The 23,576-nt window shown below is 36.1% G+C and overlaps 1 protein-coding gene across 1 annotated transcript in view; it reads right to left on the reverse strand.

The window, feature by feature from the left end:
• Positions 1-3,979: 3,979 nt before the first annotated feature.
• The window catches only part of EMB1923 (embryo defective 1923), a 70,517-nt gene continuing 50,920 nt past the window's right edge, over positions 3,980-23,576 (reverse strand). The window contains exon 2 of the mRNA XM_089788471.1: positions 3,980-5,008. Coding sequence (XP_089644597.1) covers positions 4,302-5,008 — 707 coding nt within the window. The 3' untranslated portion in view covers positions 3,980-4,301. The remainder of the gene's footprint in view (positions 5,009-23,576) is intronic.

A 23,576-nucleotide genomic window follows, 5' to 3' on the forward strand; every position in this document is an offset into this window, starting at 1 on the left:
TTTGGGTGCACACTTATTGCTTTATTTAAATCACCGGTAGAAGGTTTGATATTTAGGAATAGAATATAATATCAGAGGTTGTAAAGGTTTCTCCAAGTAATGGTGAAATTTGTAATGTATACAAAATCAATGGAGATTTATATTCGATGAAATTATTGAGCCTTATTGATCTATTTTGTCTATATGCAAGGTATTGATGTTCGGTGAATATTACAAGGGTTATGTGCATCCAAATTGTCCTTATTTAATGGCACAATATAGAATTGGTTGGTCCGATCGCTACTTCTAGAATGAGCATGTGAAAGATACCTATCAAGCTTGAGATTCTCCTTTCGGAATATCCTTTTAGCATTGACAATTCGCTAGGTGTGCAATTTTAGCATTCAGTGATCCCTGTGAGATTATTTATGGTAGGGCACAACTATTCAAGAGAAATTGTAGGAAGAGCCCTTGCATTGCATGACCTTATATTCAATGACTGATACGTATAAGTTATGTTTATAATTACCCTAATTCAAGATCAACGCAAAAGACAAGACAATCATGAGTATTGGAGGTTTAAAGAATCAATGCAAAAGACAAGACAATCATGAGTATTGGAGGTTTGAAGGATCAATTTGAGTTAATCAAAGGATTAATCATTTGAAAGGCCTGATATATGCTTATTCATATATTAATTGATTACAAATAATTAAAAGACATATTAAGGCGATGATTATAAGACACTAATTGATAATTCATACGAAGGATGTTCATGATATTTTCGTTATTAAGAGAGACTATTTAAAAGATCAAAAGATGACAAATTCTTTTGTCTCTCATTAGACTTGATAGTGACTAGAAACTCTATAAACAATGGAATGAGTGAGAATTTTACATCATTGGGGGGAGTGAGGGGGGTGGGAGGGGGTTGGTGGAGGAATAATAACCAATATTCCATTCCCATTTGAACCATCCTTAGAGAGGAGATGTTAGATAAGAGACACTATCAGAGTTTCAATCTAAAGCATCCTTAAAGGGGAGATGTCTCTCAAACAATCTGAGAGTGTGTTTACTTCACAAATAAAGTCTTTTAGACACCTTCATAATGACAGATGGGAGCACGGATGACTTACTCAAATTGTTTGACAAATACTTATACGGAGGCATTTTCAGATTTGAGGTATTGGAGAAACTTGTATCGACAATGTTGATGTGAAGATAACTATATATTATCTTTAAGTATGACATTTATTTGTTTATTGTAGTCTTTGACTTATATGTGTGAACAATAAGAGCCATTTACCCTGACATACTCTTGTTCCTTTCCTTGGTCTCCAAGGACTTTCTTCTAGGAAGAGAAGAATAGTGCATTAAGAATGTTGCTCAAGCATTTTTTGCAAGTCATAACATTTGAGATTATGAAATAAAATCAAAACAAGAGGCTCTTCCAATAAGAGGGAGCATATTGCTAAGGGATTTTGTGCAAATATCAAGATGGACATATGATTGTTTGCTCTAGGACTTGAACTAATGATAGTAACTCTAAAGTGGTCTTGGATCTAACACCTTCAGCCACGTATGAATCATAATAAGACACTCTTGAAGTAAGATATCCTTGATGATTGAGATTATGAGTATCCTTCTATATGAAGAGGGAGCCTAACATTTCATTAGAGGCAACCTTGGACGAAGACGTTAAGAGGTTAATGTATGTACTTGACGCTTTATAATAGAACAACATTATCTTATTATCTCATGATGTCGAGCCTGAGGATAAATTCATGGTTTAATACATTCACCCATGTTACTATGAATAAAGGTATGCTTTCATGACAGAGGGAGAAAATAGAGGATATGCTTCAATTGACTTTTGAGGCTCTTAATCATATTGATTCAGAGGGAGTAGACCAAATCAAGATACATTCTCTAATGATCAAGAAATTGCAGTTGTCAAAAAACTATGATTCATGAGACAAAGTTCCATATGTACACAAAAAGGCCTTTATGTGAATGCCTAAACCATAGATGAATACCTGGAATGGTATTCATTCAGAGTATGTTATCACTAAAGATCTGACAACTAATATTTTCCCCAAAGCCTTCAACCAAAGTGAAGTCTATACATTATTGAAGGCAAGCTTGGAGTTATGGATCAAAGCCCTTATTGAAAGGGAGACTCAACATCAATGATTTCCTAAGATGTACCTTATGCATCCTTCTCTCTAAGGGAGAAGTTTGAGGTGAAAACCCTTGTTCACCCTCTAATAAAATTCATGGTAGACCCACCCTCGGATATGATTCATGGTGGATGTCATATGAGTGGCTACATGATCTTGTGAAAACTTCTTAATATTTTACGATATTTCAATAAGTTACTTCTTTAGAGTTTACGATATTTCAATAAGTTTACTTATTGTTACTATTGTAAGGTGATCATCTTAACAATAGTCTAACCTGATATCATTTGGTTATCCCTAGAGATCATGATAGTACGTGTCTCTTATGTAACCTTTGAGGTTACATTATTGAGATATGGCATGGTGTATAATATTTGACATAGTATTGGAGACACTATGTGCAAGCATTCTCCTTGGTAGTCTTCATGAGATTTGATGTTAGTGCACATACCAAAGAAGTATGGTGAATATCATGTGGTTGATATGCTTGGGCATACCATACTTCTTACTATAAGGTAATAGTAGTACATTACGTTGTTTAATTTAATAGAAATCATCCTCCCTAGCTATGAGGGAGTGTTAATGATTATAGCTTTGATCAGATGATTCCAATAGAGGATATCAAATGTTTGAATGGCCTATCAGTCTTAATCATTTCATGTCTATTTCTCTATTATTATCACAAACCATTATTATTATAATTATTAAGTAGATACCTTATATATATGAGACATATTATACATAGGTGCGTGTGCGCGCGCACACGCACACACACAAAGATATATATATATATATATATATATAAAGTATTATCAGTGATCATAAATTTGAACAAATATCATCTGTGATAACTAATGTAAGTTAAGAAGAGACATGTCTCTATGGGGGGACATGCCTCTTCATATCATATACATATTCATTGAAAAAGTAAACTTGAAATACGTAGAAGTTAAATAAGTGTTATTACAAGTTACAGCAGAGACATATCATATCATCTCAAGTAGAAAGCATAAATCTAATCGAACTTCAATAGGCAAAAATAAGAAAATTCCACAATAGATGTCTCTAATTTGGTTTTCTTGGCTGAAAGCTCTCCAAACAGCCTATTTTATCTGAATAATCTTCCAATATCTTTTTTATCAACAGATAAAACAACAATAACAAGAGCAAGAGTCCATTTTCTATGGAGTTTTGAGATGACATATTTTCCTCGAATTTCCATTACATTTGCACAAAAACATGATATGTTTAATTTTGCACTAGAAAATGTTGCTTTCAAATTGATAACAAAACATCTCAAGAAATTTAATATCCAATTTGACAAAACGGTATTAACCTTTGTAACCTCCCAAATACCAAGAACACCTGATGGAAGAACAACAAAATAAAACTCAAGCAGAGAGAAAAGCAACAAATATAGATAAAGGAGCCTCCAAAGAGCCCCAGTCCTAAGGAATCAATCAAATCAATCATGTACAAGTTGGCTGCTGAAAGTATTTGCCTTTGTAACCTCCAAAATACCAAGAACAGGTGACCAAAAAGTGATTGCTTCTATGAATGCTTGGACAGGTGCCATCTCCAATATAAATGCATAAACTAAACAACATATCTCAGTTCAAATTATCAAAAACTAGAATACACTAGAGGGCCAGCAACTTTAATCCTGTCATCTTGCATGTTATCTTACAGACTCTAGAAGAAAACCTAACTTCAGTTCTCAATTTCATTCTACCCCGATCCCAAATTTTAGAAGTAGATTTTCATGTGTTAATGAAAAAGAATCGTCACCAACATGCTGTTTCGTTAGAATACAGCTCAGAGACAATAAATCAAAAAATTGCTTATTAACTACCACAAACAATCTCAAAGATCCTCCTTACAACTTGGAGCTGCCTCATAACCAATTGCAATCAACCATATGACTTAAAATGGTCAATAACCTCCAAGGCCAGTCATAAAATCCATACAAAGTTCCGACTCACTTTACACAAAAATCCTACAAGATGAGCATTTCCATATTCAAGATGGGGGGCATTACCATGCATCATTCATTGAAGAAAAAGAATAAAGTATGATCTATTTGCCTGAAAAACCCAACCATTGTGTAAGAAATATATAAAGAACTGAGGATACCTGTGAGTATCATTTTGCAAGCCATATTAAGTGACGGAAATACAACCAGTCTGCTGCAACAACAATTCCTACCATAAGGGACAAGACACGCAGTATTATTATTGGTTGTACTTTGTACCTATAAGCATTGTTGTCTAGAGGCACTTCTTCCTTCTCAGGTGACTTCCAATTCTGATGTATTGCAAGTGCAAGGAAGGAAGTCATGGCAAAAGCCCTTACCCATGGCTCTGCAACAGCAGCTAACACTGCAGCAACTGGCATAATTGAAGAGACCATATCCTTCTTTTTCACCAACAATGAGAATGAGACTAAAGCGAAGAGAAGAGCAAGAAAAGTGTTTGCAGGCAAAAACCTCAAAACAGCCCCCAATCCTAAGCAACTAGCCAATCCAATTGTGTATGGCTGGCTACTGACAGCATTTGCCTTTGTAGCCTCTCCAATACCAAGAACAGCTGATGAAATAACAATTGCTTCAGTGAATGCTTGGACAGATGTCATGTTGAATACAGACTCATAAGCTCTCTTACAAATAACAATAGCCCATGCTGTTCCTGTTGTAGCTACTGCAGCTACTGGTACAAGAGGCTTCAGCAAAGTATACAGCACCACAATCACCTTGTCAAGCAAGATATCCAATCCAGGAACAACAAATTTCAACCAGTTAAACAGTTCACGAACTATAATATCACTAAATATTAAGCATAATATGGCAAAGCCTGCAGCATTCAAAAACAATGGAAGTCAGTGAAGGAATCCAAATCATCATGTACGCCAAGTGTTCATTCAGTTATTATACCCAAGAGTAACATCTAAACAAGATCTACAAAGGGCACTATGCATGCAAATGCTTTCTATAAGGCTCATTACTTGAGAAGATAAAATATGAATGACTTTTGAAGCTTTCCTTTTTTTTGACAGTACCTATAACATGTGGTTAAACCAAATGCTTCCAATTCTAACAAAGTAAATACTTAAAAAGGTAACTAACGAATAGCTCTTGAAGCCACCCATAAACATTGTTTCTTCTAAGAAAAATTTTGAATTCTGAAATCCTGTCTCTTGCATTCCATTACCAAATTCATCATCTAACAGTATCTTACCTCCAAGAACAAAACTGAGATTGGAAACAAGTTTTGTAATAAAGAAGTAACTAAATTAAGCTCTTCCGTTGGAACAGCTTGGGCCCCCTTTCATATTATTGGGTACGCATATAAATTATGCATTTAAAATTATCAGTTCTTTATGAGAAATAGCTTGTTTGTGCCTAGGACTGGCCAATGTAATCAAACAAAATGTTGGCATTGACCATGAAAACGTTGTGAAAGTAGTTGCAGAATGCAATTTGCAGAGATTCCATTAGTTAGTAGGTCAAGCATTTCTAAATTAATGGAGCTAAATTGCTGGTTCTGATATGGAACAGGTATGGGAACATTATATGGGTATGTCAGCCACCAATTTTTTCCTTGGGTACAGGATGGGGGTGGGTGGGCGGGCATGTGTATAGACTATATATACATTTGGCAGTATGATACTTCTTAATTGATCAATCCCAAATGCCCAAATGGTAGTGATAAAAATAAACATTTAATGTCAATTAATAGTTTAGAATTTCAATATTATGTCATATGAAATTATATAGACCATATATGTCCCATATATCAATTATTTCAGCATTGAATAGTCAATAATTTCAAAAGAAAATGAAAATCGCAACAATTACTAATTTTAAAAATTGAAATAGAAACAAATAAGAACATAATTGTCTTCAATCTTCATCAATCATCAAAAGGATCTAGACGATTGATGATTATCATTGTTTACTTCAACATCATTTGAACAAGTAAATGCAATGCCACTCCCACTAGGTACATCATGCGCAAGTGTCTCACCATCATCATCATCTATGGTAACTGTAGAAGCTCTTTGATTATCATTAAATACATCTCAGTTGATACACTCAGGTGCTATGTGTCAATGCTTTGTTGATCCTTTCTTATACTGCTCTTGCTTATGTTGTAGAAGAGGCAAATTGAAATGTACATAAACCAAGTCTTGTGATTTTTTTTGCAGCCAAACCATTACGCTCCAACGAGTGGATAAAGGAGTATGTACTTTCATTTAGCAAGAAGAAAATGGAACGTGTTGACATTAGAGTGAAAGCCAACATGACTTACAAATAAAAAATGCAAATAACACTGACTTGTGATAGACTCTTGATTGCAAGAGGTTAGAAGAACAGATAATTGTGCCCATAGAGTTACCACCACGTATGAACATCGCAAGATTGTATTTGTATTGAAGAGCACAAATACTATAATCGTGTCCTTAGATGAATAAATCAAGCTCTTTCCTGACAATTTCCCCCACTTTGGATTTGAGAAGAGTCTTTTGAATGCCATCTTGCACCCATTAGCAACTTCACTATCTTTATATGGTGAAGTTCTCCCCAACAAAGCAAGTCTCTATTAGCTATAATATTTGGGAGATAATGCATATGCAAGGAGATGGAATGGTGTGATTATCTTGTACAAATGATGTGTTGGTAAATAGATTTGTCACTGCAAGATTGTTCGCACAATTGAACCTGTTTTCCCTGTGGGCAATGACAACCATGCCAACAGTTGGTGAGATTGCAATCTGATCACTATCAAATTACAACCATCCTCGGCGTTTAGACAGACGGCTCCCTCGTACAAATGTAGGTCTTTAGGATTTTTGTGTACTTTTCACCTAAAAGCACAAAAGGGTACAAAGCAAAACTAAAGGAAATGGATGAAAGAAACCCTAACACTAGACATACAAATAGCATATGAGATTCCTAAAGGCTAACAATTTCAATGGGGTTTCAGCACATAATAAGTCTGATTACGCAACAATGAAATAAAGGTAACAAATCTCAACATACGAGGAGACAAGTTACTATCACATTCAAGTCAAGGTACTAGGGCATGATTGTATTCCATCAGTTACATATGTCATTAGGATCAAAAACTAGAGGATTCTATGCCTGTACAAAGATACCACTAACTTGACATACAACAAATTAGCAATAAAAACTCAGTAACACATCTTGACATATGAACAGAATGCACTATTCATTATCTTTCTGAAAATATACGAGTTCAAAAAGCTTTAAGTACAACATATCAAACCAAAAGTTCCCTTAAAATTTCTCCATTATTTGCCCTTTACAAAAAGTTCTCCCCCTTTTACATTACAAAGTGCCTTGTATTTTTACACTTCTTTACATAACCAACTCCTTTTTGGGTCACTAACTTGTTTTTGCGCATTTTGGAGAGGTTAATTAACCTCAAGATTTCACACAAAAAGAGTAGGTTAATTAACCTTTACAAAATTAACCAAATGTGACCAAAGTCACTATTTACAAAATTATAACTTGGGATACGTAACCTTGAAACTAAACCGAATTACCAACTTTTCTAAGGTAGCTTTTCATCTTGTCTGCTTCATTATGATAACTTTTGAAGTTGACCCTAGCATTAATAATTTCTAGTGTTCTTCATTGCATAGCAACTGGGCACAATGCTTAAACATGTGAATTTGAAGGGTGACACCATCTCACTGCAAATAGCTTTGACCAATCTTTAAAATCCATCAATGTGCCATTCTTCATATTTAAATATTTTTGTCTTGGTACCATTTGTAGCCATATAGCCTTATTTGAATAAAAGTTAAAACTCATCAATGGTTTTTATATGAGCATATCAACATATACTCATTTTATGCACTTCTCCCACAAACAAAGGAGCATTCACAAATAACATGGACTCTTGTATAAGTCATCATCTATTCTTGTGTATCCATCTTCACCACCAACTATGACATTCTTGGAGGATGGTGTGTTTCCAATGATTATGGCATCCTATGAGTCCACATTTCATTTAGGTGGCATGCCAAATGATTTGGATACCCTGTACTCTACTAGCTTTCTCTACCAATTCATTGGTTCTGTATAATATAATCCAAGGAAACATATTTTTATGTGCTTTAATATATCAAACTCCCACTTGTTAACCAATTCACTAAAAGTTGAATCTCCTCAATAGAGCTATACTTATCATATAGGTTGACCAAAACAACAAGAATATAACTTTTATAAAGGCAAATTCTCTTTTGAGCAGATGTCAACTTTCTGAAACCAGAATTTATCCACTTACTATGGACTTGTTGACGCTCTTTTTGATATATGGACTAGAGTATAATGAAGTCCAATTCAGCTAGCTCGGTATACTTGAAATTGTTTATATAAAGCATTCTATAGAAGGTCTTCGGTAACCAAGAAACATCTGCAACCTCGAGGCATTTCTATGTAAGATCTTGCCTCTAGTCTAGGTGAATTTTGATGACATCCATTTGAAGGCTTTGGTCTCTTTAATTATTGTTACTTTTGGAAAAGCTATTTGGGGGTATTTGTAGAGACATAATATATCTTCATCATGTTTACGTCTTTTGTTCATAAAACTACAAAATTCTCCTTTCTCATTTTGAAAACTACTCATAACATATGAAGATACATCATAGCCATGTTATCTGCGGATTCTAAAGGCGATACTTATATCATTGATATTGGCAATGGTAACATATCAGCCTCTTTCGATGCCTTCATTATTCTAAAACCTTTCCACTAACATAACAGTCATGTCCCTCTCTATTAGAGTAAGAGAGAGAGTCTTGACAGCTAGAGTAAGAGAAAGAGTCTTGACAGCCTCCCATTGCCAAGCTTTCAGGGAACTGTCTTTATAGATACTTGTCCATAGCTCACCTTCTTCCTAAGCTCCTGTCTTGGATCGGGCAAGTTGTGGCTAAGATTAAGGAAATTGCATTTGTTATTCCACGTGTACCCTGTCAAGACTACTTTATCAAGTTTATTACGCTCGTGAACATGTAGGCTAGCGGTAAGTTTTTCAAGTCATTTATCTAACACTTCCACATTTATTTTCTTTTGGTATCCATTCCACTTTGATGGATCTCTATTATTGATGGGGAGCCAATTGGATATCACCCCACAACCCAGGTTGGATCCACCAAGTTTGGAGAACATTCAAGTGACTAAGTGTTTCCAAATGCCCTATAATGACCTCAAAGGCTCAAAACAAGTATTCGACTTTGGTCACACTTGTTCCATACTACTCAAGATGTCTTGACTAACTCAATACAACATGATTTGATAGGTTTCAAAAGCTTATGGACTGGTCTTATAAGAAAATCCACTTTAAGCCCTTAACTAGGCCTAATGTCCTATTAGGTCTCATTTCACTGTTTTTTGCAATTTTCACCAAATTATTCCAAAACACTAGACAAGTTAAAGGTTATTCTAGATAACCCTTTGGGAGTATTACAACATACCAAAAATTCAAATGCCCTTCCTTTGGACCAATGGTACGAAACTGGGCAAATTAGAGTTATATTAGCCTAGTTGGGGCACTTTTCCAAAGCAACCTTGCTCTAAACTTTGACCGAACTTCCAAATCTTGCACATAATCTTATTTTAAGGCCAAATCAAAGATTTACGCATGTTCAAACCCAACCACAACTCCTTAAATGCCCCAAGTATCAAACCCTCACTATTTATGCCTAAAATTTGGGGCTTTATAAAAACCTTGTATAATCTTGCCTCAAGACTAAACTGAGAGTTGACCCACCCTTACTTGGACATGTACAAACATATTCATCCATAAAAAGACCCCCTTGTTCAAGTAGAACTCCTACTACAATACCTATGCCACTATTTCCATGCTTCTTAATAGCGAATCCACAAGTTCTAGTGTACACCCCTCAATCCTTCAATTCTGCATATGATTTGTCAGCAGAACATATAAATACATTACATAGGACCCATTCTACAAGTTACAGAGGTGGAACATAAAGTAGAATGGTCCTTCTCACATTTAAACCCCCAAAATAGTGTTCCTTCAACACAAATAGTAAGTATACTTACCCAAAACTTATTCAAATATACCTTTTATTGCTTCAGTCGGCTTGGGAAATTTGTGAACAATGTTTATGAAAGATCCTAAAACATTTGCCAATGATCAAACGCCCAAACTCCAAAGGAAACACAACCAAATGGACTGTAAACAAGGAAAGGTGAGGAAAATCAATGATCTTTATTAAATGTAGCAACTTCTTTATATAAGTCTGCCTTCATTCACGCCTCTCAAGGATTGTATAGGCCTTTGTAACCATTTCTAACCGATTCCAAACTATTTTATGTCATTACATTTGGTAAAACACACTAAATTCTTGATGCCCACTAATACCTAACTAAAGGTCACAATTTGAAATTTGAAGTTTTGAAACTTCGGTAAATGATTTGCTAGACCCCTACAAATTGGAACTTGGTCTTATTATAACCTTATTACATGGTTTAAGACTTCTAACATCTCCTTTGAACACATTTGGCCTTCTTAATGATATTTCACAGTTTTGTTCCTATGGTCCTTATCAAGACCATTAGGACATTTGACCTTTACAATTTGATTATTACAACCAATGACCATTATAGGCCTTAATACTGATGCAGTGCAAGGTAGGAGAATCCCCAAAGAAAATGTCCTAGCCCCCAACAAGTAACCACACAGCGGAATATAAACAATAACACAAAGATTTAAATCCTCAACAATGCCAATTCTCATAATAGAATCATAAGATTTACATCAAACATGCTCAGTTGTAAGGCCTTCTGGGCTATGGAAAAATACATAAGCAATTACAATAGTAATTCTGCAAGATCTTGCAAGATCCAACTCCTAACTAGTCCAGATCCACAATCTAATAGAAACTTCAAGAAGAATCTAAACTTGTGCTCGCAAGCCACCAAGTAAACTTCTTGTTTCCCAAGCCCACACTTAGCGAATAGCTCTCCTACACTTCGCTCCTCTCAGCTCCTCCTTCTACATGTTGAATGACAATGACTCAAGACTCCACAAGACCCTCTACTTATACCCAACTAAGCCACAAGTCGTCCTAGCAAATTACAAATTAAATAAACCCTTATATTAAATACCTATTTAAGCCACAAGTCAGCCAACAATAGATATTAAATACCAAATGCCTTAGAAGGCTTACAACACTCATTAAATACATCTAGGACAAATAACCAAGACCCAAATAAGTCCACACAAACTCCCACAATCGCTCCATGTCATGATCACATGCTTCGTGCATTAAATGCTCCAAGATGATTTATTAAATCTGCAAGAACTTTGTTCAACAAACCCGAATTGCAGAGTGTTAGCAACCACCAACCAAGCATTGTCGAGCGTTAGCAAAACCATCAAGCACTGTCGAGCTCCCACCAGCATTGCCGAGTTCCTGAAGTGTCAAACAACCAACACATGCCGAGCACTACAATGAGTGCCAAGCAACATAATGACCGAGCTCCTTCAGCAACCGAGCACCTCGGTCAATACTACATCTAGAACTACCCAATAATGATTGAGCACCACTCCTTTGGTGACTGAGTCCTCAACTCCAAAATCAAAATCCCTCCAACAGGCAGGATTGCTAACTACCCTAGGATGCTCCTGCATCAAACACCCCAAGTGCGAAAACATGTTCTCAGTGGCTAGAACATCTTCTGGGATTCAGCACATAAATCCCAAACTGGTTCTTCATATACATATCCTCCAAGTCTTCAACTTGCACCCTCTTCCCCTTGTTCCACTTCCGCCAATTCTTTCCAACAACAGACAATTGTTTGCTCTGCTTCTTCACATCCATCCTTGGTGTGCCACAAGTTTGATCTCTAACCCTCTCAAAATCCTTCAACTCAACTCAGCGCCAAATACTCAAGTTCCTCCTACCGAGTTCTTCGTTCTGCAAAGGAATCAAGGAATGCTTCATGCCACCTTTCTCAATAGTAATCACATTCTTGACACAATCATGCATAGCCCTACAATCATACTGCCAAGTTCTACCAAGCAATACATGAGAATTGCTCATGTCCACAATATCACACAACACTTGATCCTTATACTGCCCAATCTGAAAATCAACTAGACATTGCTCCCTCACTTCCAAAGCATGTTCAATTTGCAACCAACCAATACTGTAAGGACAAGGATGTCCCATTCTCTTCAAACCAAGCTTTTGAACCATCTCCTCAGCAACAAGGTTATCTGTACTACCACCATCCACAATCACATTGCAAATTTTACCACCAGACTTACAATGAGTCCTGAACAAATTATTCCTTTGACAAAGTTCCAATGCCTTCTTACCAAACAATACTCACAAAACCAACAAACTCTCTTCCTGCTCAAGTTCAATGATACGATCTTCTACCTCATTCACAACAGTAGCTCTCCTATCACCAGCCTTCTGTGAACACTCAAAAGCTCTATGACCTTCACCACAGCGAAAACAATTACCTTTAAAGGCAACCTTACCAATCCTCTTCCTCGGCTCAACAGGTTTCAGTTCATCTTCTGCACTCGGTTTATCCTTTGCCGAGTGATCTTGTTTCTCTTTTCCACAGGAACTATCTTGATTTCTTCTCTTCAACTTATCTTCTACCCTCAAAGCATATTGATAAGCATCCTCAACAGAAGCAATATTCAACATACCAATCTCATCATGAATATTGGATCTCAAGCCATTAATATATCTTGCCACCTTTTCTTTAGACAACTTATGCTTTGATACCCTTTTATGCAGTGCAAGGCAAGAGATACCCCAAAGGAGATGTCCTACTTCATAGCAATTAACCACACAATGGAATATAAACAATAACACAAGTATTTAGATCCACAACAATGCCAATTCTCATAATAGAATCATAAGATTTACATCTAACATGCCCGATTGTAAGGTCTTCTGGGTTAAAGCCAAATACATAAGCAATTACAATAGTAATTCTGCAAAATCTCGCAAGATCCAACTCCTAGCTAGTCCAAAATCATAATGTAATAAAAACTTCAAAAAGAATCTAAACTTGTGCTCACAAGCCACCAAGCAACCTTCTTGTTTTCCAAGCCCACACTTAGCTACTAGCTCTCCTACACTTCACTCCTCTCAGTTGTTGCTCCTTCTCCATGTTGAATGACAATGACTCAAGACTCCACAAGACCCTTGACTTATACCCAACTAAGCCACAAGTCGGCCTACAACAAAGATTAATTACCAAATGCCTTAGAAGGCTTACAACACTCATTAAATACACCTAGGACAATAACCAAGACCCAAATAGGTCCACACAAACTCCCACATTCACTTCATTTCACGATCACGTGCTTCATGCATTAAATGCTCCAAGATGATTGATTAAATCCGCAAGAACTTCGTTCGGCAAACCCAAACTGTCGAGCGTCAACAACCACCAGCCAAGCATTGTCGAGCGTCAACAAAACCACCAAGCACCGCCAAGCTCTCACAAATACTGTTGAGTTCCTCAAGTGCCAAACAACCAACACATGTCAAGCACTACAATGAGTGCCAAGCAACATAGCGACCGAGCACCACTCCTTTGGCGATCGAGTCCTCAACTCCAAAACCAAAATCCCTCCAACATGTAGGATTGCTAACTACCCTAGGATACTCCTGCATCAAATACATCATAATTGATCCCAAAGGACCCTAGTACATCACTTGTCTTCATGGTTTCCTTGAAGGTCCTTCTTGGTTCATTAGGTGCTCCTGCACCATACTCCACCCCATAAAAGAACTCTTGTCCCAAGTGTAAAGGGGTTTGTTCTCCATGCCTCCCATTCTTCTTGATGGTCATCTGCCATGCATCTTCTCTCACAAGACCTGTGTGATATCAACTTATCTAAAGAGTTGGATCTTTCCTTTGAACCTACACCAAATTCATAACACGCATTAGAAAATGAAGCATATTTTGAATGCCCTAATTTGGACAATATTTTCTCGACTGTGATTGCTTCATTATCGTGACTTATTTGTGAATCAACTGACCCTTCCAACCTAATAAACTTAGAGGTTAATCAACACTTTCACCCTGTGCATTGTTTGGACATGCAATGGTCCCTATATACACACAAAATGGATTACTATTGATTGTCTTTTCAATGTGATTAGACCCACTAACTGACCATTCTCTACCCTCCACTTTATTCACTTCATTTCTTTGATCAATACATGTTGTTCCTTGTTGCAAGTACACATTCTTCTTACCTCCAAAGCATATAATGTTGGAGCCACTGCCCTCGTCATCCTACAAAGGGGCAAGCACAAACTTCTGATTGCCCGTATGCACAACATAGACGTTCGTAAATCCATCATGTAATGTCTCCCTCTAATACTGTCAAGGCCTGCCTAGGATGATGTGACAACATGTCATGGGAGCAATATCACAAAGAACCCTATCATTATAACTCACAATGGAAAAATCTACATAGGCTTGCTCTTGGATTAGAATGTTTTGCTCACTACTAACCCATGTGGCCCTATATGGATGCTCATGAGGAAATCTTTACAAATTCAATTTATCGACCATTTCATATGAAACAATGTTATCATGTGACCCTTCATCTATAATCAACTAGCAAACCTTACCTTGGCTCTTCCAACTAGTTTGAAAATGGATACTCTTGGCTTGCTTCTTGTTGTGATGGTCCCTTCCTAAACATCAAGTACTCCCTAACTTCACTGGTACATTCCACCATGTTTTTTCCCTCCTTTTCTACCCTCCTCCCATTGTTCTTGCCCTTTTTTGGTTGTTCCCACTTAGGACATTTAGATGAAGGGTGTCCCACCTCATTGCAATGATAGCAACTACCTGTGAATGTTCCCCTTCCTCGTCCAAACTTAATTCCTCCTCTATAACCTCCTCTTTGATCTGAACTAGTTTCTTTGTCCTTTCCTCTGTAATTACTTCCCTGTGATTCCTGATTTGCCCTGCCTCCTCTTACTCTCATAGATCCTCCACCCCTGTTATTCCCTCCTTGTCTTTCTTGTTTCTGTTTCAATCTCTCTTCGGCCCTTATAGTAAGCTGAAAACATTCTCCTAGTGTTTGTGGGATGCTTAAAACAATCTCATCTTGTAGGTTGCATCTAAGACCATTTAGATACCTAGACACCTTTACATCTTCATCCTCAACTCCCACTCTAATGCTCAACTTATGGAACTGCTCAGTATAACTCATCACATCCATATCCCTTTATTTTAAGCAAAGTAACGAGAATTCGAATCAGCAAGGCTGAATCAAATCGCGAATCGGCCATGGCTGAATCAAATCACGAATCCGGCATGAATCGGAATCGAATCGGCCATGAATCAGAAGTGAATTGGCCACGAATCGGCAAATTTAAAAAACCCTTAAAATTTAGTGAGTAACTTATTTCATAAACCCTTTATCGCTGATTCGATTCACCGATTCACAAAAATTCGTTTCGCTTGACTCGAGTTGCTGAATCACGTGAATCGCCGTGATTCTCATTACTATATTTTTAAGTTTTCACTCGTTCTCTTTGTTTGAATTGCAAAATCAGATGATAAAAACTGACTTCACCATTGCTTTCATTCTCTCCCAATTTGTGATCTTATTCAGTCCCCTAGCCAACCTCTTTAACCTGCATGCTACTCCACCATGTGAATGTCATCCCTCTTAGCCTTGCTTTTGCCAATTTCATTTTATTTTCTTCATATATGTCCTCTAATTCATAGTGATTTTCTAGCGCTTCTATCCACCCTAGCACTTCCTCACTATCCATCCTATGCTAGTACATAGGTAGGTCTGCATTGCCTCTTCCACAATTGCCTTTTACTGCTTTTATCGTTCTCACAAACCTTCTTTGTTCATGGTCCACTTCTTCCCTTTGTTCATAGTACTTACTCCTCATATGTGCTCATATCTCTTCATTATGCTCTTCAACCCTAGGTCGTTCTCTTTCCTTCTCTAGGACCACAATCCTTGCCAAAAGTTGTAGTCTTTCTTTCTGCTCTGCCTTTCCTCTCCGTCTCTTGCAGCCTGTAACTCTCTCTTTTCCCTCTTCTCCCTTTCAAAGGCTTCTTCCAATTCTTCAATTTTTCGTGCCATTTGATTCTTAGGTGTCATCTTGCTTCTATCCAACACTTGCCTTCCTCTTACCTTCCCCTAAGGACCTACTTGTTGCTTCAATACCAATATGATGGGAAGCCAGTTGGATATCAAGCCACAACCCAAGTCAGATCCACCAAGTTTGGGGAACACCCAAGTGACTGCATTTCCAAATGCCCTATAATGCCCTCGAAGGCTCAAAACATGTATTCGACTTTGGTCGCTTGTTCCTATTGGCTTGACTAACTCAATACTACATGATTTGATAGGTTTTCCAAACCTTATGGACTGGTCTTATATGCGAACCCACATTAAGCACTTAACTAGGCCCAATGTCCTATTAGATCTCTTTCAACTGTTTTCTGCAATTTTCATTAAATAATTCCAAAACACTAGACAAATAAAAGTTTGTTCTATATACCAATCTGGGAATATTACAACATACCAAAAATTCAAATGCCCTTCCTTTGGACCAATGCTACAGAACTGAGCAAATTAGCACTGTTTCAGGCCTAATTAGGCCACTTTTCTAAAGCAACTTTGCTCTAAACTTTGACCCAAACTTCCAAATCTTGCACAGAATCTTATTTTAATGCCAAATCAAAGATTAAGGAACTCTCAGACCCAGCCACAACTCCTAAGTGCCCCAAGTATCAAACCCTCACTATTTATGCCTAAAAACTAGGTCTTTGTAAAAACCTTGTATAATCTTGCGTCAAGTCTCAACTAAGAGTTGATTCACCATTAGTTGGACATGTCCAAACATATTCATCCATAACAAGGCCCCCTTGTTCAGGTAGAACAACTACTGTGATAAATATGCCACTATTTTCATGCTTCTTAACAAGTAATCCACAAGTTCTTCTTGGTGTACACCCCTCAATCCTTCAGTTCTGCATATGATTTGTTAGTAGAACATATAAATACATTCCATAGGACCCAGTCTACAAGTTACAGAGGTGGAACGTAAAGTAGATTTGTCCTCCTCACATTTAAAAACCCTCAAAATAGTGTTCCTTCAGCACAAACAGTAATTACAGTCACTCAAAACTTATTCAAAGATACCTTTTATTGCTTCAGTTGGCTTGAAGCATGTGTGAACAATGTTTATGCACGATCCTAATACATTTGCCAATGATCAAATGCCCAAGCTCTAAAGGAAACACAACTAAATGGACTGTAAGTAAGGAAAAATGAGGAAAATCAGTGATCTTTATTAAATGCAGCAACTTCGCCTTCATTCATGCCTATCAAGGCTTACATAGGCCTTTGTAACCATTTCCAACCGATTCCAAACTATTTGATGTCATTACATTTGGTAAAACAATTAAACTCTTGATGCCCACCAATAACTAACCGATCATTACAATTTGAAATTTCATGTTTTGAAACTTAATGATTTGCTAAACCCCTACTATTGAGTAACATGGATCTTTTTTGCAAATGTACTAACATGGCCATTTTGATTGATATGTTCCAAATGCAGGATCTCATATAAATAGAAGAGGAGATGAGACATGTCTCTATGGGGTAATCATTACTTAATAATATTATATTAACATAAATAATAATATGTATAACAATATAATATATATATTATATACAATAAAATATATATATGTATACATATTATATACAATAATATATATTATGTAACATAGATAAGTATATATAGTAAATGATGATTTACCAATAACAATAATGTATATCAGATCGAATCAATCCAATTGAAGCTACAACTTTAACACTCCCTCTTAGCTAGAGAGGATTTGTAGAACACATTATGCTCTCAAGTATATGAAGAGATATCATCTCATTATGATATTCTAGGAATGGCATATTTAAGGATATCAACATAAACCCATCAACTTATATGTTATCTTTTAATACAATCAGAAGTATGATTCAACAAGAAATATCACTCATATGATATTCAACATACGTATATTCTTTTGGTATGTGCACAGGCATCAAATCCTTGATGCCTACCAAACGAATATGGCATAGCCTAGAAGGATATGAATTATCTAATTTCCAGCACTCCAGAACAACTTAACAAGAAATCACAATGTCATGGTCGCTATCATGAGAAGTTTCATGATCTCCGGCACTCTCGGACAACTTAATGAAGTCTAATCATGATAATGCGTCATCATGACTTCCAACACTCTCGGACAACAACTTAATGAAGTTTGTCATGATAACAGGTCTACCATTTATAAGATTGTCACCTTACAATGGTTACCTTGTGTCTGATCATGATAACAAGTCTACCATTTATAAAGATTGCCACCTTACAATGGTTACCTTTTGTCTGATCATGATAACAGGTCTACCATTTATAAGATCGTCACCTTACAATGGTTACCTTTTGTTTATATATGTCAATGAAAGATCGTCACCTCTCATTACATATCATATGCAAAACAGCAACCACCACGAACCAAGTTAGAGGGTGGTACAAAGGCTTTCACCTCAATTCTCTCTTATAAAGAAGAATGCATTACAAGGAATTTCACTTAGAACTTCTCCTCATAGAGAAGATATCATTTACAAAGGATTGCACCTCAAAATTCTCCCTCTGAATAATGATCCTGGGAAGTCAGGTCCTCTAGTTACTCCCTTAGAGCTCTCTTCACCTAAGGATACCTGTCAAACTCCCTCTGAATCTGATATCAACCTTCTGACTTTTTGGTGATAAATTGTTAGTTTCTCATTATGTATACATTGGCAAGCCCATTTTAAAATCATGCAGTCACACCATGTATTTTTAGACTCCCTTTGAATATCTACCTTCTGAACTCTTATATTACCTTTAAATAAGTGTCAGACTCCCTCTTAATCATCATCAAGAATATTCGCTTTAAGAGTCTTACTTTATCCAATCTGTTCATCAGATGACTAATGAATTTTAGAGCACAACTTCTTTCAAGCTACTATCATAAGATTGAGTCTACACAATATTTTGCTAGCATGTGTCAAGTACTACCCTTCTTTTCCTGCAAGAACATGCTCAAAAAAAGAAAGCGAAAAAAAAATCAAAGCAAATAACTCTTTTAATATGTATAGAACTACAATTAGGAGAGAGATTACAATAAGTAAATGAATGTAAAAGAGAAGAATACTTATCTACACATCCTTGATACAAGCTACTTTAATGGAAGCCCATATGCATCAAATCAAATGATGATTCAGATTTGAAACTTTGATGATGCCCCTTCCCTGACATCTACCCTTTTTAAAGATAGTTTAAGTGGGAATGAAACATTGATTATTACTATTCCCCCTACAGTGTATAATTTCCACTCATTCCATTTTATGGAGTTAGAGAATTTCTACCAACTTGCTTTAGGAGTAAGCTTGTAATCTATTTGTGATATCAATGTATATGCACCCTATTGACAAAACATTGTTCAGCTGAATTGCATATTTCCTATCTCAGCTACCAATGTCATGACCCCTCTCCTTAGTTTTCTCTCAAAAGGTGGGCCCACGGTGCCTAGCACCTTTTGTGTTAAATGAAATAAACTTTTTGCTCTCGTTTTGTTTAAGGTGGTAGTTATATGAATATCTTATTTTGACAATACATGTACATTCTTATTAATTGAATCGACAATCTCATTTCATACTTCCTTCCATATCACTAAAATTATGCTATCAATTACTCCCTCTCAATCAATAAGACCGAGATCACTGAAGGTTAACTGGATAACATACTCAGTCTTCTCCCTCCTTTTCAAGGTTGCCTCTAATAACATGTTAGTCTCCCTCTCAATCTCCCTCCTTTTTCTACAATAACATTCTCAAAGAAGATCAAAGCAAATAGCTCGTATAGTAAATATAAAAATACAAATGAATGATAGAGAGAGAGAGAGGGAGAGAGAGACTACAATGATTAGATAAGTAAATAAACAAGGATAATAAATACTTGTCTATCAATTTATTTAATCTTTCATTCCATTAGACTTTATTCTAATAAAAAATGATTATTTATTACATTAATTATTCCATTAGTAGAGATTATATGGTCATGTTAGTTAGATGAAGATTTTATTCTCTCATACTAATACTATCAAAATATAAATCCATCTCCTTTATAAGATTTATATGGATTTCATTAGATTCTCTAAAAATATAACATCAAATATTATATAAATGTAAATATAACTTGAAAGACCATATAAATTAACATTTCTAAAATGTACCTTTATATTTGTTTTGTTTTGTTTACTTCCAGCTGCATACATGGTCCTTGATATCAGTCGTACCTTATGTAGTCTTGTCACTTCTATTAATATCGATTATTATCCCTTTATTATGGTTTGGTGTTTCTTATATTTTCTGGGTATATCACACCCGACTTTCTTTGGTAGCCACATGCTTACATGACTCATAACTTTCCCAACGGTCTAACTTATTCTTTTGTGACCAAAGTTGTATTGCTTTCGGTTTGCATCAGTTTCCTGCTTAGCATGTGGTGAGACCCTCGCACCATGTCTTATTACTTTTAATCAACACTCCATTTCCATGTATGCAAATTGACATTCAACGCCTCTCCTTCTATGTTTTCTTTTTGTCGATCAAAGTATAAAAAATTTGTTTCCCTTCAATATAAATGCTGCCTATAATAATATACATGGTCAAAGTTGTATCTGAATAGACTAAACTTCATCATTTCCTTAAAGGCAAGAAGAATGTCTTCGAACTATTTGTATTTGGTAGCAAGTGATGAGTGGGATGATTATTCGCGGTCTTCTCTTATGTGTTATCGCTGACAAATTCTCATAGTTCCAAACTTGTCATCTATATTTCTCAATCATTTATAATATCTGTAATTTGCAGGTCCTTCCATGTCATTTCTTTCTTAAAATGCTTTGACCAGGTCTCCTTTTGTTGAATATGCTCTTGCTGGGATGTCTTTTCTATTTTGGACTCAATCCTCAATCCTTTTTCACAAGGTCCGGTGACATTGAAATGCATTTGAATAGTCACATTGTCCAAGTACCCTTTTGCGGCGATTTTGTATGTTTTATTTCGCTATCCAAAATGAAACTCATGATATTATGATATCCTTCATAAGATATTGTAATTGCCTTCTTTATTCATTCAATACTAATTGTATATCATGAGCCTGATAATTTATGAATGGTTATCTACAAGTATATTCTCCTGATAAACGCTACATGGATGCTGATATATGGATTGGTGGTTTACTTCATTCTCTGACACTGGTATGACTCCTACAAACTATATTTTTTGTCCTTCCATAGTCTTGTTTGGGATGATTGTTACCAAGGTTGTAAGAGATAAATTCGGTCCCTTCCAATTCAATGGTTGAATGTGTCTATTTCCCAGTGGGTTACGAGAGCAACATAACCACTCAATTGGGTTTCAGTCCTTTCTGATTTCAATGTTTTAACAGAGGTTTCCATTCCTTTGAGCCTTTTGAAGGTGTCATTCCCTTCCAAAGGGGAGCTTCCGCATGCTTTCTCTCCACGGAGAAGATGTGAATCTTCACCTAATATCTGCAATTTAATGAACTCTCAGCAAACTCTTTGCCTGACTCTCCAGATCACTATCCTGGATAGAGAGGCAGGGGTCAAGATTTGTGTACCATCTTTGACTACAAACATCTCTTATTCCTCATTATGTTTTCTCAATGGTGCGACACAAACATCTATTATGCACGTGGGTATATAAGCCAGTTTTCTAAAGCTTATCATAAACTATTGCCCCCTCTTGCAGCGGAGCTTTCAGTTGATTCACATGGTCAATATCATCCAAAGCAATAAGCAGATGAAGGCTTTTAAATACTTAGATTTGCCTTGACTTATATCCTTCATCATTGGCCATTACAAATGCAGACAAATATCATAACTAGGCTCTGATGCATTGGATGACATACGTTCCAACTGAGGACGTAACCTTTGTTTTGCTACTTTACAAGATATATTCTGTCTCTGAATTCCTTGTGCATATGAATACTGACAAACCTCTTCAAATATGTGTCTCATTATTGACATATCTTCAAATAATCAAATCAATGTAGATATTTGACTCACATCCCGTCACACATTTCTATTACAAGTTTGATCAGTTCAAACATTTGCATAAAATGAACAAATGATTCGCTAGTGATATCTTTGATAGTGGCCTGAATATTAGGCAACTCTATGGATGAACTGTAATGATATTGTTGAGCACCTTGAAAACTTATTATGAAGATGGTCACTCTCGTTGTGCTAGCTCCAAGCACAGTACATATTGATTACCGCAGCTATGTTGTAGTCTTGATCAAGAACAATCTCAACGCCCAAATAATGGTGTAATTGGCTATTGTTGACTACATGTGTTATTGTGTTGGAGAACTGTTCATTTATTGTTACGATAGCAAACTATGCAGTCGCTGCAATTATAGATATATGTATGGGAGTATTGCACTATTAAAATTTCTTAGAGGAAAATTCGTCATTAATGCATATTACTTCTATTCGTTTGTTCACATGCATTTACAGCCTGCTTTGATACCATGTTGAGTAACATGGATATTTTCTGCAAATGTACTAACATGGCCATTTTAATTGATATGTTCCAAATGCAGATTTGGATCTCATATAAATAGAAGAGGAGACATGTCTCTATGGTGTAATCATCACTTAATATTATATTAACATAAATAATAATATGTATAACAATATATACACACACACACACACACACACACACACACACACATATACATATTATATACAATAATATATATTATTTAACATGGATAAGTACATATAGGAAATGATGATTTACCAATAACAAAATTGTATACCAGATCAAATCAATCCAACTGAAGCTACGAGTTCAACACCTACAAATTGGAACTTGGTCTTACTATGACCTTATTACATGGTATAAGACTTCTAACATCCCCTTTGAACCCATTTGGCCTTCTTAGTGCCATTTCACAGTTTTGGTACTACAGTCCTTATCAGAACCATTAGGACATTTAACCTTTACAATTTGATTATTACATCCAATGGCCATTATAGGCCTTAATACATCATAACTGATCCCTAAGGACCCTAGTACATCACTTGTCTTCATAGTTGCCTTGAAGTCCCTCCTTGGTTCGTCAGGTGCTCCTGCACCTATTGTTCACCACGCAAACCAAGATAGATAGTGATAGGCAGTCTTACATGTGTAGCTAACCATATTGTCTTTGTATTTGTAACTGCTCTCAATAGAGGTAATCATTTATTAGAAAGGCTTG

This window comes from Cupressus sempervirens, chromosome 6, assembly GCF_028749045.1.
Source record: "Cupressus sempervirens isolate cs-2001-9-10 chromosome 6, ASM2874904v1, whole genome shotgun sequence".
In the NCBI taxonomy this organism is placed as follows: Eukaryota; Viridiplantae; Streptophyta; class Pinopsida; order Cupressales; family Cupressaceae; genus Cupressus; species Cupressus sempervirens.